The 20279-nt window shown below is 31.7% G+C and overlaps 1 protein-coding gene across 1 annotated transcript; it reads right to left on the reverse strand.

Moving 5' to 3' along the window:
• Positions 1-1260: 1260 nt before the first annotated feature.
• On the reverse strand, positions 1261-19263 carry LOC124543099 (acetyl-coenzyme A synthetase). Its single transcript, XM_047121143.1, has 9 exons — positions 18877-19263; positions 15715-15910; positions 14951-15187; positions 14715-14830; positions 12608-12800; positions 10029-10162; positions 4127-4316; positions 3771-3960; positions 1261-3498 (listed from the first exon to the last, which is right to left on the reverse strand). Exons 1-9 carry the CDS (start codon positions 19176-19178, stop codon positions 3056-3058), a joined length of 2001 nt encoding a protein of 666 aa, XP_046977099.1. The 5' UTR covers positions 19179-19263; the 3' UTR covers positions 1261-3055.
• Between the last annotated feature and the right edge of the window lie 1016 nt (positions 19264-20279).

Genomic DNA, 20279 nt, shown 5'->3' on the forward strand with positions numbered 1-20279 from the left:
CTAAGTAGCGAAACTGATGTAATGAGAAAAAGCCAATTAAAGTTTTGGATGATCATAGGTAAACGTAAAGCATAATTATAGAAAATTTTTACTACTTTTACTAAGATCATTTTATTTTAATTGTCGTAAAAGTTAAAAAAGGGGGAATGTTGGCGTGAAGTTATCCTTATACATAAAAGCCGGCAACGCAACTGTAAGTCCCACGGTGTTGCAAGTATAAATTGGCGGTGGTAATCACTTTCCATCAGCCTCCTGCTCGTTGAACGTAAAAAAGCTGTAAATACACATATGTATATACATTAAGAATACATAGTTCTCTGTCCCGTATTATAATTATCAAACATTCTACCGCTTAACAATTCATAATGTTATGTTCCGGTTTGCAGAGTGAGTGAGCCAGTAAAAATAGACACTAGGTACATAACATCTTAATTCCCAAGGTTGGTGATGCATTGGCGTAGTGAGTAATGGTTATTTTGTCATAAAGCGCCAATATCTATGGTCAGTGGTGACCAAACTATAAGGTGGTAACCGCCTGCCTATACCATAAAAAATATTAATTATTTCCTGTTTATATAAACTTGGCAGGGTGTTTGTATCGATAAAAACATTCTGCGTTCTTAAACTTAATTGAAATGAGATAACAAATTAAAAAAAAACCTTTTCCTCTGTCATTCGCATTATATTCTTATATATAAATAGTTAAATACTTGTTTAAAATTCTGTATATTTTAGATATTTCGATAAAAGGATTATTAGTTTAAGGTTATTTTAGCTTGAAATGTGAAAGTAATGTGATTGTATGTAAGTAATAGAATAGGTACTAAGTGTAGTTGGTCTTGGAAGTTTGTGTACAAGAACTGATAGACACTGATCTTGAATGTATAAATAATTGACAACCAATTGGAGTAATATATCACTTTTAATGATATGTTTGTTTCGACATACAATCACAATTCCATTCTTAAATCTAATTTTATTAGATTACACACCTATTTAAATTTTTTTGGGACAAAATTTATGTCTTCAATCTACTGATAATATTTAATACCCATCAAATCTACAACACCAGCTTTACTAATCAATAAAGTGAATATAAATCTATTATTCGCGTACTCTATTTTTATAACATTTTAATGGAATCTGACAGTACGGCCTTTGCCAATACATATAATGGTCATGAGTTTTGTATAACTTTTTTTTTTTAATAATTCACAATGGCATAATGAAATTTTGAAACATTAAAGTGTATTTTTTTTAAATTTAAACACGCTGTGTTCAACATACTTGCTTTAATAGCTTTTTTAAAAATATATTAAATAAATCGTATAACATACGTATAACAAAATCGTTGCGAAGCACATCTTATACAATAACTAATAAGGTGTTGCCATAAAATTTATATTACCTCCATAATACATTCTGAAAAATATAAATAATTGTAAACATTTTTAATATCTTTACATAATAATTAATAAATCAATGAGCTAAGGGATGTTCAGTGTAAATACTTAGGTATTTGAATTTGTCACTGTCGAAGATAACGTTTTGTGTTGAAAATAATTGCGCTTTGAGATTACCGAAGATAAATTTATTACAATAAAATAAAAAAAAAGTAAGTAAATTCGCGAACAATAGATCGTAAGTTAGAAAGCGATTAAGCTATAACATGGCCTTCCTATACTACTTACAATAATAATAAATTCACAAATATCTCCTACCTTACGCATAAACAAATTGTGCTTCACAAATAGGTGCAGTCGGATCTGTCGACTGTAATTACATCTACACATAGATTACATGAACCTAATTATTCTAATACGTGGCCACAATTATATAAATATCAATCCGTGTGCGTAAATATTCCAAGGTATATAGAACTAAACATTTAAATTACATAAACATCGCTAAAGTTCCTTACAGCTAATATCGCCTGCAATATCAAAACAATAGGAACTTTACTTTAAAATAAACTCATTGTATACAATTTCGTATTAAATATATAAAATGATGTTAATATTCGTTTTCAAATGGCAACGGAGTTAGATATGTTTGGACAATTTCAACCGTTAAATAATTAACAGAATTAGTACAATTGAATAGAATCCCTAACTAAATATACAATTTATTGTTATGCTAAAGAAATCCCTGTTAAAATCATAATTATTTGTGACATTACGTTGTAACCATTTAAAACAAACTCTTAATAGCATCCTAAATTATAATTATATTTACGAATAATAAATAAATATAACTAATATGATAGTTACAGATTCACAGTAAGTTATCTAAAACTAACACATTAATTTAAAGGCTAGGCACACAATATTGCTAAAAGTGCAGTTTTCCCAACACCTGTTTGGTATATTGGTAGATATTTCAAAATTGATTTTAATTATTAAAAATATTGCATATACTCTTAAATTACAAATATAATCATGCAACATCGTACTTTAATATTCGGTGATAGATTATACGCGTAGCGTTTTGACTGAGATGTTATATTATACGGCTCGGACAAAAGGTACATGTACCTTCATAGATATTATGATTTCACGAAATATATTTTATAGTATTAAATAAATTTTTGAACAGTTACTTTATGAAATATTGTAAGCTTTTATGTCTACTAATTACTACGGGTGGATTCTATGGAATGATTTTAATTCGGACTTAATTTAAAATGCTCAATATCGTAACTTTTATACCAATTGTATGTTTTGTAACGATATAACTGTAAACCTGTTTGTGATCCTTTGTAAAGTCACGGTTCAAAATATTTCTCAGCGAAACAACCCGCGGAAACAAAGCAGTACTAATTATATGACTTATTATTTTAATAAAAGTTTCTTATTAATATTACAATAACAATATATCGATATAGATTTTTGTAATTATTTTCAAACAAACAACGAGGCCATGCTCAAACGCGTTGTAACAAATATTGTGCATTTTAATCAACATTCAACTATCAATATAATCTATGCGGCGTACGTCGATGACGACAAGGGGATCTAGAAAATTATATAGGAACGCAAAGAGAAGCCAGTTCTATCTAAACTTGGGGCCTGTTGTTCATCAGTTCTTCGACGATTGAAGGATCGGCCAGCGTCGAAGTATCGCCCACATCTTTATCCCCGAGAGCAATCTTCCTGAGTATCCTCCTCATAATTTTACCGGATCTCGTCTTAGGCAGCCCGGGCGCGTACTGGATGACGTCTGGGGCTGCGAACGCACCGATTCTATTCCTAACGCGTTTCTTTAAAGCAGTGACTAAGTCAGCGTCGAATTTAGCGCCCTCGTTGAGTATGACGAAGCAGTACAGTGACTCTCCTTTCACAGGGTGAGGTTTGGATACTACAGCCGCTTCAGAGACTTGGGGCTCTTCGGTAAGCACGCCTTCTACTTCCGCCGTCGACATCAAGTGTCCGGATACGTTAAGCATGTCGTCAATACGTCCGGTCACCCATAAGAAGCCGTCTTCGTCACGCCTGGCGCCTATTTCAAAAGAAACGCAAAATTACATGGGGCCTTTTTTTTCTTTTTTTTGTGTCAAACGATTAGGTACTAATAGTATGTTTAAAAGAATACAAAATAGCAAAACTTGCAAAAGTATCTACGTAATAAAAATAACTCAATAACATTATTTTTTATTCCTATATTTATATTAGAAACACTTTAAATTAGAAACCGATTATTATTGGAATTTATTATATTTAATGCCTATAAAAACATTATGTTAAAGCTCAATAAATAACAAATATACAAACCGTCTCCAGTGCAATAATATCCATTGAATTTGGAGAAATAGACCTTTTCGTATCGCCCATGGTCTCCAAATAAGGTCCTCATGGTCCCAGGCCAAGGCTTGGAGAAGACCAGATATCCCTCACCGACGCCCTCAATCAATTTTCCGTTCTCATCGATGAGACTTGGCTCGACTCCGAAGAATGGGAAACCCTTTAATTATACGTATAAAATTTACAATCAAAGTACTATTGATACGAATTCAATAAAAATAATTAAAAAATATTCGATGGTAAAATCGACTTAGTCTACAATAAATGTAAGATTGAATACGATAATACTATATTGCTATTCATAAATGATAAAGATGATATCTTACAGCAGCCCCAGGTTTCATCGGAGTAGCGCCAGGGAGGCTGGTGAGGACGTGACCGCCAGTTTCAGTCTGCCAGAAAGTATCAACGATGGAACATCTGCCGCTGCCGATCACGTTGTAATACCAAAGCCAAGCTTCAGGGTTGATAGGTTCTCCTACGCTTCCCAAAACTCGAAGTGATGACAAGTTGTGTCTAAAACAAAAACAATAATTTGTTTACTTTTTATACACATTATATTTGCATGGTATCAAATACAAACATTTCTTTAATGTTTTCTATTTCTAGATATTATCTATATACTGATATTAATATAATAATCTAATAACCTTACGTTGTTACTAAGATTAGGGACAAATTAAGAAGTAAATTAAAAGAATTACATAATAACTGCTCAAATTAAAATTGAAAAATCACTAATTCCGTCGTCAAGAACGATATTGTTGTAAATTTATTGTGACACTTACGAAAGTACCTTTGGTTTGTCATATATATCTTGTAGAGACTACCTCAGTAAGGTTCGCACCTAGACTAGATTAGAGCTCGTTTTATCTATTATGGAAGTATTCTCGGGAATACAAGCAGTCAAAACGGCTAACATCAATAAATCTTAACAGTGTCAAATGATAAAAAAAAAAACACATTCGTATTATATTTAAAGGAAAAAGTAATTATCTCTTTGCCTGAAGCGTTATCCAAAGTAATAAAACCGTAAGATATGACGCCATAAAAATAATTAAATTATATTCATCAAGCAGTGACACTGTTAGTTATTTAACTTTCATGAATGTTGATACCGCTCAGCTGAGCCGACCTATATGATAATTTACGTTAAATTTGATTCTGAAGTAATTCTTCAAAATTCTCAAGTTATAAGTAATTTATACATGGAAATCTTGTGTCTAATACTTTTTTTCTTTATTTAAGTTAGGAATATTTATTTATACAAAATATGTCAATCCCATAGATCATTACTTTACTTCAGGCAGAGTAAATATATTTATTTTTTAGGCATAGACGACGAAAATGTTTTTTGTATATGCTGAAAAAACTAATTATGAGTCAGTGATAATGATGTTGTTTACGTCGTTCTTAATAGTGTTTTTCCTGTCAACATAAAGTAGAATAACGTAATAGAATAATATAATATAATACATACTATTAACATACATAAAATGGCATCTCCTTTATTATGACAAAAATAGATGCTGACCTAAAACAATCCCTGTGGAATATCAATTTTTTAGTAGAGTATACAAAATATATTATTGTACTTTTGAAATTGTATAAGAATTACTTCGTAACTACATTACAGAATAAGGGACTAGTTATGCGCAAACGCAATTTAGTATACTTAAACTAAGTAAGTACGTATTATATCATCGTACCTAACACAATCGAACGCAAGGTCAAGTACGGCCGTTCGCATAAAAGCAAAGTAAGAAATGTACAAACACATTATCATTAAAAAAATAGTTAATTTATTTTTAAGAATTGTGTCATGTATTAGAATTTTTTTTATTCTAAGAGTTAACTACATTTTGACGGAAGCAAAGAGTTTGTATAACTCTTGTATAAGTTAATTTATAATCAATAAAGAATAATATAACGACGATCTGAAATTTATTTTTTGTAGGTTCATAAGACCGATAGTATAAAATAGTCCTACACTTATTTTACACTCTAGGAAATGTGCTATTTAGCGTTTATATCATAATCTAATAATAATAATCTGTTAGTAAATATGTATACATTACTAGGAAACAGCGAGAGTTGTGTGGAAATTGCCAAAAATGGATCGAGTCACGCAATTCTTATTTCGAAGAAGCAAACGATTTCCAAGGTAGCGACAGATATTAATTATTTTAACTAACAATTGATTTATTTAAAAAGCTTCGTTTTCAGAATTTTATGTATCTACATTGTTGTTCTGATAAACCATTTTGTGTTCATTTCCGGTTTCCCAATCTTGAAAGCTTTCAAACTATGTCAATTACCCAAATTTATGCCTTTGTAGGCCATAGAACCACTTCACTTTTGCACTTCTGTATTAAACACGACGCCCTTAATTGCTTTGATAATCAGGTAATTCATCTTTGCTTCATGTCATATTATAATAATTCTTAATAGCAATAACATGATTTTTGTTTTTTAAGTGGTATTATTTTTAAGTGACCATTATTTTGAGAAATGGTCGCCGTTTAATTTCATTAGGAATGGGTAGCTAACAACTCGTAATAAAATAAGAACAATTCAAATTGCAAAAAATAATAACACCAATTTAATTTAGTTTCCCATTCATGCATTGTACATAAACATATTTTGAGGTACAAGGCGAAATTTATTGTTTTTCAAAATAAGGCAGGTCGTTGTTTGTCGTTTACTCTTGAACGCTGAAAATATGACGTTAATTTCTTGTTGACCTCCATTGAAGGGATTGCATAATAAGTAGATATGTTTACTAAAACATTATAATATCAGTGATTTGCTTATTAAATATTATTAAAATCGATATCATGTATTAGAAAAGGGGAAAGGCCAGTGATTAACAATGATTCAATATGATTATGTAATATGTAATCTCATTTAAATAATTAATCAAATAGTTGATGAAAGAGAAATAAAGTTATCGTTTAAAATTTATTGTAAATTGTTTACAATATTGTCTATGAAGCATTATTATATTATAATAACTATACTAACTATCCGACCCAGCATTACACGGGTACTATAAGGTTCTAAAAAGAAAAATACTTTTTTCTAGGTAAGATGATTTTTCGCATTTTCTCTACTATAATATGCATCAATTATACATAGATATTTACTTCTTCTTGACTAAATCTGTTACGTTGTTCATAAGATCTAAGCGTACAGACGTCAGAAAGAATTTGTTTTATACTATGGAGAGAAGTACCAATAAAGACCAATAATCAATATTCATTTGAAGAGTCGTTTAATTTTTCCACTGAACACCAAGATCACGTCGCTATCAATAAAATAAATTCCTGACTTTAATAAAACTAGCACCAAGATATTTTATTAAAAGTAAATGCTTAAACTAAATGCGAATTAATCTAATACGTTAATATTATGCGTTTGCTCTTTACATTTCGATTATTATATATTGCAATCGTATAATGTCGAGATGGCCCATTGTTTAGAATGAAGTTCTGCCACATGTATTCTCCAATCCGACTTAAGAAAATGTTCAGAGTATTGTAAGGTATGGATAAATGAAGGAATCCATAGGTATTCCATCAGTGGGATATATACAGACTGTTAAAATATCGCGCTTAATATTTTCTGATCAAGTTTTACGTCGAGTTTGTTTACTATAGAATTTGTTTAATAATATTTATTGTACTATTTGCTGTTGAAAAACTTGGGTTTTGGACTTGGTGCAGAGAGGTTTTATGCTAAAACCTCGCTTAATTGCCATCACCGGTGAAAGGAGGGCTGGTTCGTTCTATGCCGAGGTTCGTAATTGCGATTCAACTGGAAAATGCTGCCACCACACAGACATAATTTATAGGTACAGTAACTATTTTTTAATTCATATTTGAATATATATTTATGGACTCAATGTCAATAAAGGTTTTTTGCTTATAGTTTAACATACAATTGATCGGCCAATTCAATTAAAAAAACTCTACTAAAGACATTTATTCTCTCAAATAAAATGGTGTAAATTTTATATTTCAACATACTACTTTGAAATAAATCATATAATATAATACCACAACTATAATATAATCATCATCGATTAATACCTTCTTAGAATTGAACCTGCATGTTATCAGCGTAGTTACAAGTATACCAAGTGGAGTGCTTAAGATCAACAAGGTTTTATGGTGTGGTTGATTAGTCATTTAAGTCTTTAAAATGTAAAAATCTAATACTTTTCACAAGCAATGTTGAATTCAAATGGCCTAATATAATCTGTTGTTTGTAAATTACTAGCGACCCGCCCCGGCTTCGCACTGATGCAATACTGATAGTATATTTACTACAGAATTTGTTTATTTATCACATTAGAAACTTAAAAATCATCAATTTTTCTTTACCATATTATCTATATATTATATACAAAAAATTTCCTCTCGAATCTATCTATCTATTAAAAAAGCAGCATCAAAATCCCTTGCGTAATTTTAAAGATCTAAGCATATAAAGGGACAGACAGCGGAAAGCGTCTTAGTTTTATACTATGTAATGATGATAATGATGATCTCTAAAATTGTATTTATTTTTAAATACGTAAGCAGTATATCAAGTGAGTTACATGACGGTAACTGTGCGGACATTGGTGTTGACAGACGATCGTCAATACGCCACCAACCTTGGGTTTAAGATGTTATAGACACAAGCCGTCAGCCTATAGTAGCATTGGCAAATAATAATCACAAAACAACATCACTAAATATTGTTTTAAACGTTAGCTTTTAAGGATGATACTTGATGATAATAATTACTTGTAACGTGGATATATTGAGAAATAAATCCAACATTCTTATTATATTGTTGGTCGATAGAGTTTTTTCTCGGAATATTATAATACTTCTAAAAGAAATAGATTATAGGGGAAGATTTTTCATGTGTAATTTTAACAATTTTCAGTTTATTTTATGTTTGTAATACGCCTAAGAAATATTAATCTTAATTACGTAAGTTAACTTTTTACTTGCTGATATTAATTATAAAAAGCGAAAGTGTGTGTGTTAAGCTAACACGCAAGAACGATTGGACCATGCAACTTTTTAACTAAGTTTTCAATTTTCCTACAACAACAACAGCCTGTTAATTTCCCACTTTTGGGCTGAGTCCTTCTCTCCCTTTGAGGAGAAGGCTCGGAACATATTGCACTACGCTGTTCCAATGCGGGATGGTGGATGACACATGTGGCAGAATTTCTATGAAATTAGACACAAGCTGGTTTCCTCGGGATGTTTTCTCCACCGTCGAGCACGAGATGAATTATAAACACAAATTAAGCACATGAATATGCAGTGGTGCTTCCCTAAGTTTGAACCCGCAATCATCGCTTAAGATGCACGCGTTCGAACCACTTGAAGTTTCCTACCACCTCATTCTATTAAAAAAAAAATGAGACTTTGAATGTGAACAAAATTTCGATCGACTCACGTTAACAAAACATTAGTTTGAACTAGTTTGAGATTCGGTTGTGAGCAAAGGAATTAATATCGAGTAATAATACTGATGACAATAAATCTTAAGTGACCAATGCTTTTATCAGTATGTCCGATTGTCCTCGCTCATGTAAGCGAGCCCGTAGTGACAAGCGACTAGCGGCCATGTCGAACGCTTACCGAGCAACACAGAAAACACTTCCTCGATGTCAATGCCATGTCTAAGCTCGGTTACACCTTGAGTTGAGCGGTACCGTTGCCGCTCTGGTGACTCCGCTTCAATTTGGAGAAAGTCAATGTTATAAGCGTTTCTTAGTTCGCCTTTCATGTTCATTGTTTGTGCAATTCATATTTAATTTTAGCTGTATCATATATTTAGGCGGTGTGACGTCGAATATCGGACGTTGTAAGTTTTTTATTGAATTGCAATTCATATCATGCCATAGCGTCTCCGACTCGTGCCTAACGGAAGTCACTAACCAAATCAAACGATGTACTGCAATAGACGTACTATAAACAATATACTTTTTTAAATTAATTGTTTTAACACGGTTTTTAAAATCTCTTATCATTATATTATACATTGCTAATTCAGTTCCCATCGCTAATCTATAAGGACTATACTGACTGTACTACTAAACTAGTTTGAACATATTGTTAATATAGTTTTCTTGATAACACGTTCAAGTATAATTAAAACCGAGTCGAGGTAGAGATGGAGTCGTTATCTTTACACTTAATAAATGTATTTAGCACTTACTGTCTGACAATTTCGTCGCCAAATTTCATGAGCGACCTTATAGCGGTGGGCGCGGTGTAGAATTGTGACACTTTGTACTTCTCAACCAGGGACCAGTAGCGGTCGTTGTCCGGATAAAATGGAGTGCCCTCAAACTGAAAAAGAAAGTAAGAAACTGCATTACAATTTTGGCTTATTTATTCAATGTTGTAAGAAAACGTTTCATATATTATGTGGAATGACGGCGATTATATAATAATGATTCATCTAATCTGTAATAGAAGATATTATGTTATATACTTTCACATGAGCTATTTTTGTTCTTAAAATTAATTTTGTAACGGTATGATTAATTTAATTCGAGACTTATTTTTTCATTATTTCATGAATCATGCCATGTTACAGTTACGCACAACTTTCTTAAATATTCTCTGTTTCTCGAGATACACCTTATAATATTACTCAATTTTGACTTCTAAGAATTGTATTGTATTTATCGCGAATTGTTGACGGCTGCTGATTAACTGGAAATAAGTAATCATTTAATTTTAGTCATAACAATGTCTACATTCATTTATTGTTTGATAAGTCGCATACGATCATCGTAGTCGATTTCGTTAACTTAATATACAATGTATGTTACGTTGCTAAGCAATTCGACAATTATACGTATCTCGTGAGGCAATTAGTTCATGGCCCGCTCAATAATTAATTAGCAAAAAAGTCAATGGTAGTTGAATAACAATCCAATCGTATTCAATTAATTCGATAAATATCATCAATTACATTTTGTACAATGTACATTAATTTTAACCTAGAATTTTAATCTGTTATTAATTTATTTAGTGTTACGCTGAGTATCAACTTTAAGAGAGATAGAGATAGCAGAGGAAAATAGAAAGACTAGAAGAATTATTATTGAAATTCATCGTTAAGAAGTCGGAATAACAATAACAATTTCCCGTTGATTATTTACGAAAGTTATAACATTCTAACTCAATACCGCTGCGATGAATAAAATAAATAGATATGATAAAAATAGTAGCAATTAAAAAAAAACTAAGTACGTACTAAATACGTAGAGAAAGACCGCTTTCATATTTACAAAATTGATCACTCTGTATGTTCTAAAGAAATATAGACTTAGGTTAGGTTTGATTATCATTATAATTATTTTTATTTTATTACATAAGGTAAGACTGATATTATTAGCGTATACCAATATGAAAGTGAAATGGTTCTGTAATTATAAAATAATAATGATATATCGTTATAATAATTTGTAGTAATTGTATTTTATCTTAACGGTATATATTATCATTTGGATGCTGCTTCTGATAAAATCGGTTGAACTTGAAAGATAAGAAATGCCTGCTAACCTCTTTCTATGATTTGATAATTAGCTTGCAAACTGATAAACACAGGTTTGTTTCAATTACTTAATGATAAATAATGCGAAAGTTAAGTCACTACTAGACAGTTTATGTTTAATATCATAATGACGCTTTTTCTAAATGGGACGAAATTTTATTTTGTTTTTGGGTTTAAAAAAAAAATCCTGAAGCTATTACGAAATGACAAAATAAAACAAAACTTTCAACATGACGTCATTAAAGGTGTTGTTATGTATCAGGTAAGGTTATGTTACAAATATTATTAAAAATTGTTACAAATTCGTATGTAAAAAGTTACAATTATTATGTAAACAAAGTACTATTAATAAAGTTGAAATAGCCGAGTCATTGAGCACTTGTAAGGCTTTGTACACTCGGCGACGCTGCTGTAAAACTGTATCGCGGGTTTATTTGAGTAATAATTACGTTTCCGTACTCTTATAACAGGCCCACAGTTTTGTGTTAATTTCATAACGTCTATGCAGTTCAAGTGGGCATTACGCGTGAGTTTTTAATACTCACAAGTGCCAATTTTGTCTTCTTAACATCGACGAAACAAACTTCATTCACGATATTAAAGTTTTATATTAACGTAAGAATGTAATAATTTACATAATATAATCAGTTGTAACTTATAGTATAATGTTTATGACCTGAATACGTAGTTCACTTTTATTCACGTAATTTACATATCCTAGTGTTGCGTAATGTGTAATTGAATAGAATTTGTTATTTTTATTAAGATTTATTAAGACATTTACAATATTGGTATGCATATCCTACCTGATAATCTACAGTATACCGTTTCTGTTTTAATGATTCATATGAAGCTGAAACTTCAAGAGTAGTTTCATTTCGAAAGGGCTCACTTCGCTCTGCTAAATTATGAATTGTGTTGCATAAAATTTTCGAACTTAATTTCAAATCACATGTCTGAGGTATTTATGTTAGGTGTTTAGGGCTTTTGTGTAAAAATAATCTTGAAACTCATCGCACGATCGTAAAATTTCAGAACGATCTGATACATCAACTATTGTATTAAAACATGAAAACGATACACTTCAAAATAACCTATGACCGTCAGGCGAATTGATTTCTTACAGAATAACACTTTAAGTGAATTAATAGTACTAAAAACCAACAAAATCTAGAGGCAAACACATAGCTTTAATAAGATAAAATCGTCTTATAACATATAGGTCTTACCATGACGGAAGTGGCGGCGTTGGCTAGTGGCGCGTACACGACATACGTATGTCCGGTAATCCAGCCGACGTCAGCGGTACACCAGTAAATGTCCTTCTCGCGGTAGTCGAAAACGTAGCGGAAGGTCGCTGTGGCGTACAGCATGTAGCCAGCTGTCGTATGCAAGACGCCCTTCGGCTTACCCGTAGACCCGCTATTGGAACATACCCCAAAAAAAATGTAATGTAAGAGCCTGTAAATTTTCCACTGCTGGGCTAATGGCCTCCTCACACATTAAGGAGAGTGCTTGGAACATATTCCACTTATAGGTTGGTGAAATGCACATGTGGCAGAATTTCAATGAAATTAGACAAATACAGGTTTCCTCACGATGTTTTCCTTCACCGCCGAGAACGAGATGAATTATAAACACAAATTAAGCACATATATATAGTGGTTCTTGCCTGGGTTTGAACCCGAAATCATCGGTTAAGATGCACGTGTTCTAACCACTGGGCCATCTCGACTCCAATAATTAATTTTAATTATAACTATAGATCTTCGCCGATAAGATTCTGACCCTAGACTATCTTCCCATCCACTTAATGTTCAAAGGGATAGAATAAAAGTTCGTAATTTCGCCGTCAATTTCGAGTACTTGTTTGTTAAAAAAATATTCAACCTCTAATTGTAAAGCTGGGTCATAATTCCGATTATAAGGTTGCAATATCGAAGTTCATGGCATTAAGTCAGAATGACATAGAGCTATTAATATGACTCGAGACCTTGTTCGTATTGACTTTGTAATACTGCTTGTTACTTCTAGTTAAAAATTCTATTGACATTTCACTTAAGTTGAATAGTATCTATAATATTTGTATTAGTGTGGAAAATATTTTTACCTCGAAATTTTTTAGTATATAGGCATTGACATATTTGGATGAGTTGTTAAAGAATTTCCCGAACAATTCTAAACCTAAACACGGCTTAAAAATTCAGCAAATAATTAACTTCAAATATACGTACCTATACGAAATTTTAAGAAATATTACAACACCCAATTGTTGTCTAATTATCTGCTTTAGATCATTTTATACTTGTTTAAAGAGGTTTTTATGATCCAGAAGTATATCCTTGGTGGGTGTGTTTTGATTAGGATCGAATATTCGGCTTCCACCACAGTGGACAAAGGGTTTGGTAGTTTTTGATTTTATTTTTGACAAGTTGTACTATGACTTTAATCTTCTTTTAAGTTGTTTATATGTCTACCAAATACTATAAAACGAATATTAACTTTTAAACAAACTTGAACTGAATTTCTTAGTGTAAACCGATTCCGCTTCGAAAATGGACCTTCAGTCGGACACACAGTCGGATAGAGACTGACAGAAATTTTTATTTAATCTGAGTAAGAGTCATTCGTAAACTAGGTTCTGGAGAAGACGATTGCGCTCTACATTATATGGAAAATATAGGAATTGTAAACCAATAAGTCTTTTCTAAATAAGTAGCTTTAATGAAATAAGTTTGTTATTATAAAAATTTAGGTTAGATAAAATTTAGATATCACCTCACCTAGGTAGAACTCAGAGGTTCCTTATGTCATTTATTTTTTTTCAAACTATATCCCTACATAGGCCTATTTAGATAACAATAAAAGGTTATTATATTGCAATCGAAAACGTAACAACACTTGCTCAATGTAATTACTACGTTATGGTGGATCTCAGGTTTAACGGCGCAAATAAATTCAGCCTAAACTAAGCAAACGATAAGAAATTAAGGTGCATTTTCTTTTCAGCATAAAAACATTTTTAAGTCTGTAAATGATCTATTTCTTTTGTTTTTAAAATAGAGTTTCACAATTAGTAAATAAAATAAAATTTATTTTAAATATTAATAACCTGTAAAATTGGTCTTAATAATACATATTACCTAATTTCGATACAACGTCATAGAATTTGTTCTTTTTTCAAATGAATTTGTACATAATTCATTTGTAAAACAGATATACAAAAAACTCATAAATATTTAAACACCTGAATGAATTGATAGAATTTTTCGTAAGCGCAGAATGTTTTGAAATAGTTGCGTTGACAATATTTTTTAGAATTGAGGTGTAACGTACCTCGTATACAGCATGAATAGGGGGTCCTCAGCGTCCATCCATTCTGGAGGGCAGATGGTCGACTGACCCTCCATTAGATCATGCCACCAGACATCGACGTCGTCGTTCCAATCATACTGTAAATATCAACTACTGTTATAAAAACCCTAACTTTGTTGGGACTTTGGAGTTTACTTGAATATAATTCAATTACAATTACATATACACTAACGCGATATTAAAATAAATTAACTTACCAAGGATTTTGAGTCAGGCATTTTTCCACAAGGCGTCACTCTATTTAAATGAGATACAACGATGCACTTGTTCACTGTATGGTTGAATTTCTTCTTGGCCTTTTCCAATGCTTCGTCACATGTCTTCTTCAGGACCAATAGCTTTTCTCCTCGCCATGCGCCATCCGTTGTCACAAGCATCTTAGCCTTGCAATCGGACATACGCTCCGCCAGAGAGTCCGGCGAGAAACCGGCAAACTATTAAAGAGATCATTATTTGAAATAACAGTAAGGAAATAGCATTTACTTATGTGATTTAAATATCTAATAAAAATTTCAAAACTCAAAATATATCATATTTAAATATGAGCGAGTTAAATAGCCTAAACAATGACGACTTTCTATCAGAATTAGGTGACGGCGGTCATTCTCGACGGAGAGTAGCGTTCGACGCTGGAAGAATTATAGTACTCGACTATTGCGAAAAATAAAGTCAACTGTAGGACCCTACGATAGGTTCGCAACATGAGACGATCGGAGAGATTTCAGGCGCCGAATAAACTTTACGGATGTACGTGGTTTCTTGACACGGGAGTATTAACGCTGCGAATTACATAACTTCGAGTTGCCACTGAGCATTCCCTGACAGAATATAATCGGGTTTGGAACCTCGAGATCTACCTCCACATGATGATGATAATAGAGCTACGGATAGGCAGATTTGTAATCCAACAAATAAGGTAATTAAAAAATATATTTATGCTATATAATAATGATTGCCTTACCACTACGGAATGTATAGCGCCGATCCTGGCGCAAGCCAACATGCATACAACAGTCTCCAAGATCATGGGCATGTATATCGAAATCCTGTCGCCCTTTCTTATACCGTTTTCCCGCAAAGCATTTGCAAACTGACAAACTAGGTCCATCAGTTTTTTGTACGTAATGCGGCTGTAGTCGTCGGGGTGATTTCCTTCCCTAGAAGATGAATAGAGATTATAGAAACGAACGCCTTTATTGACTTTGTTGTTTAGGAGGGATTAATGAGACTAACTAATACGCTTTTAATAAAACATACGAATGTTATAGAGATAGTTAAAGGCAAGTAAGAAACGTGACATTAGGCACATGAAATACAGGGGGCTAGTCTGGGTTTGAATCTTCCCCCTATTATTCACATGTTCATCAGTTCATCAATCTCGCTAAGTCTAGAAAGAATATTTGCTGTAATTTTAGTACATAATATCAGCAACTGGCTCTAGAGATTTATCCAGTTAATCTTTTTAATTAGTTACATAATACGAAATCTTTTTTTAATCTGTGACAAAATTTTGATAGTGTTGTTAAGTTTTTATTACCTACTAATTTTCTTATAATAAGTACATAATTATAAGATGTCAGTTACGAAAGTCATTAACTTTCTTAAGCATTCAAAAGTGCTTCTAATAAGATTACTTGAGTAGAGACGATAGAGTACATACATTGTAATAGATTTCGCGAGATCGATGTTAAAAAAAATTGAGTAAAAAGCAATAAAGGAAAAATACAATTATGTTATAAAGAGCTCATAAAATACATACAAATAACATTAAATTTAATTTACGAATTGTCTTTCTAAGATAATCATCATTAAGTAGGTCAATGTAAAGGAGGCTATGCAAGGATATTGAAATTACCGTAAATACATTGACGTGTATGTACTTAATGTATTTGTTACGTGAGTATTCAGTTATAATTAACTTAAGTCGTTTGTAGTACAACATGCAGCATCAGTAGAAGGTAAAAATCAAATGTCGATTATCTTGGATTAAGAAGATATTGGCAATAATTGAAGCATTTTTATTTTTAAAGGCACATTACTTGGTGGTAGGGCTTTGTGCAAGCCCGTCTGGGTAGCTACCACCCACTCATCAGTTATTCTACAGCCAAATAACAGTACTCAGTATTGTTGTGTTCCGGTTTAAAGGGTGAGTAAACCAGTGTAACTACAGGCACAAAGGACATAACATCTTAGTTCCCAAGGTTGGTGGCACATTGACGATGTAAGGAATAGTTAATATTTCTTACAGCGTCATTGTCAATGGGTGATGGTGACCACTTACCATCAGGGTGGCCCATCAGCTCGTCTGCCAACCTATACCATAAAAAAGGAACAATACGTTCACACGGCTATCCTAATTATTTGATTGTTGTGCACACTTTTTTCTTTTCTAGTGGTACAATTGTAACAAGTTTAGTACTATTAATATATGTATAAGAATTAGAAGATATTTCAGTCGTATCAGTACTTAGGTGTTTGCAAATCAATCATTTTAATTAGTTTCAGTATGACGTAATCAACTCTAACAATCGTATGTTATCTTTATATCTCATATAACTATTGTTATCAATAGTCATCTGCATTTTGTAAAGTCTATTGCAACTTATATAATTAAATGCATATATGCAGTGCTAGCACTCATGTGACCCTAACCTGACCTCTTGTGATATTATAAAATTGAGGTGTTTCCCTCAGCTACGGAAAAATCTTGTTCTATAAAATTTGTAAAATTATTTTTCGTTTTTCATGTAGTATTTGTTATGTATAAGGGTTATTATTAATCAAGGGAGTTCAATAATATATTTAAAATATATAGTATATGTAAAAATATGTTTTAGCCTATTTAGGTTATCTTTCGATCGTCGAGCTTTGCTGCAGCATAAAAATGGAGATAATTCTGACAAGAATCTGCCCTTTGTGATGCACTCTCGCGCCATCTTTGTCATCGTTTAACACATAATGGTTATTATTTGATATGTATATGTATGTATATATGATGGTTTCATACTCAATCAAGAACACTTTAACATGCATTCTTAGTATTTGGGCAAATATTTTTTTAAAAATATATGTATATCGAGATAATTAATATAAAAATCATCGAAACAATAACTAGAGACTCAAGCGAGTAAAACTTCGTTAAATTAAATATGTCTGGATTCTTTAAGTTGTACACTTCGTGGCAAAAAATTTTTGGATTTTTATTTGTCTGATTCTTTTTTTAATACTGAAATATAAAAAAAGTATTAATTTATATAATAAAATAGAAAATTATATGAGTTAAATCCTTAATTGAAAAATGATTGCATAATTATTTCATACTTAAAATTAGTCGTTAAAGAATCAACTGCAATGCGGAATCTAGACCCTCGAGATGTTCTCAAAGTCTGTAGATTGCGCAGCGTTATGTTATCTGAAACAATCTTACAGGTTCTAGACTTCATTTCCGACCTTTTTCGGTTCCTTATGATTCCTTTCTAATAACCAATAATTGTGATTTTCGTAAATTATAAAATTCAAGTATCCTATATAAAATACGTACTTATAAAATAAAATAATGCTAATTGGGCCACATGCTGCTTAGTAATTTCGTATGACATAATTACCGAATAGTACCTAAATAAGTAGGTATATATTATACATATATAAAACAGAAACTAAAAGAAAAAAAGCTATTTATAAAGAAGTCTTAATCGATAAAACATTTCGAAATGGAATCATATATTTGTATCAATCGATGAAACACATAATAAAATGAATCAACATATTATATGTTACTAAATTAATGAATGTCTTAAATATTGTTTAAATATATATTTTAAACGGTTCATACTGGTGTATAATGTAATGTAACAATAGGTTTTATAACGAGAATTAAAACAATAAAATAAATCGTCAACAATTTCGCTAAAATTTCTATTAAAATAAACGTAAGCGCAAACTAATTACTCTTAAATAATAGGGAATAATGTATAAAATAATAATATTACGTAATGGTCGCAAATAAAACAAATAGGAAAATCGTACCAAAAAAGAAAAATCAATACGTTCGCGCGCCGTCTCAGTGCGATGCATTCGCTCAGCTGACTATTGATTATTCAATGGCAATTGCAGAAATACTTACCAGTAATAAGCGATCTTGTCCCCATGACCATTCCTTACGTTTCGATCTAAAAGGTTAAAGCAAACATTGGTTACAGCCCCTTCCAACCATTTAACAAAAATGTCCCCTTTGCTGAGATCGAAGTTGTACGAAAGGAAATTTCCGGGCTGAAAAGGGGTCTGCCAATGGAATTCATTAGCTATTTCGGTCCAAAATCCTTCTGGGTCTTCTATAGATTTTTTGTGCATCTCTTTGTACTTCTCGAAAGTGGGCAAACGCGATTTTTCGACAACATAGTCAGATGGTCGGTAAACGCGCGACATATTAGCAGATTGCGCTAAAAAGTCGCGCAGTAAATTGTACTTGTCTTACCAAGACGCTGTCCGCGCGGTTACTGACTAGTAAAGGGAACGGTGTAGCTAACTTGACGTTTTAGTTTTGACAGATCTCACTGTCAGTACTCAGTACTTGTGCAAAAACCGCGATCTATAGTATTATGTATTAGTGACGCATGCGTGAAAGACACGTGCAAGTCTTGCATGAATTTGAAAGTACGTCTAATTATTATAATTAACCACATTATTGTACAATTGACTTGAAAAAGTGTATATAAATTCATATATTTAAAATATTAATAGGAATTAGACAACTATGTAAAGAGACTGATATAAATCCAAATACAATAGTATTTTATGCACATACCGAGTCTAAGAGTAGGTGCTAAAATTATATTTTATTTAAAAAAATAAAGTAATCGCATCTTCATATGTATTAAATCTAAGTAATTTATTTATATAATGGTGCCATAATAATATATGATCATGTTTAATAATTATATTAATAGGAATTACACAGAGAGATGTGCAGCACTATTCCGTACGTGAAATATATTTTAATACATCTATAGAATAGAGATAACGTTAAATAGAAGGTAATTGTTATGAGGGAATAAAATGCGCTTGAAAACAAGCAGTGTTTTATTACAATAACATTTTATTCATATATAAATAATTATCTCGATGATCGTTTTGTGGCTGTTGATTCAAATCCCGAAGTCCTGGGTTCAAAGCAAGCTAATGAGGATTCTGTGAAAATAAATCAATTATTATCAGTAGTATTTAAGATTGTCGGTATTTACCCTTGGTCTAGAATTGAATATTCACAATTTGCATTTAAAATAAATTAGAATAGTTATTAATTTTGAGTAACCATTTCGTGAACTATTGGAACACGTTACCTTAAAACTAGTAGTTTGTTTATTATAATATCCTTATTAAGAGCTGTATTTTGATTTTGTAAGCACTCGAATCCGAGCTTATTAATGTCTCTTAAAAAAGAAGCGACCTCACACTCCAAGAAAAGTACTTTTCAGTTACTTCATTAGTATCGCTTTAGATTTTTTTTTCATACGATAATTCTAAGCT

The sequence above is a fragment of the Vanessa cardui genome, chromosome Z (genome assembly GCF_905220365.1).
Source record: "Vanessa cardui chromosome Z, ilVanCard2.1, whole genome shotgun sequence".
NCBI classification, from domain to species: Eukaryota; Metazoa; Arthropoda; class Insecta; order Lepidoptera; family Nymphalidae; genus Vanessa; species Vanessa cardui.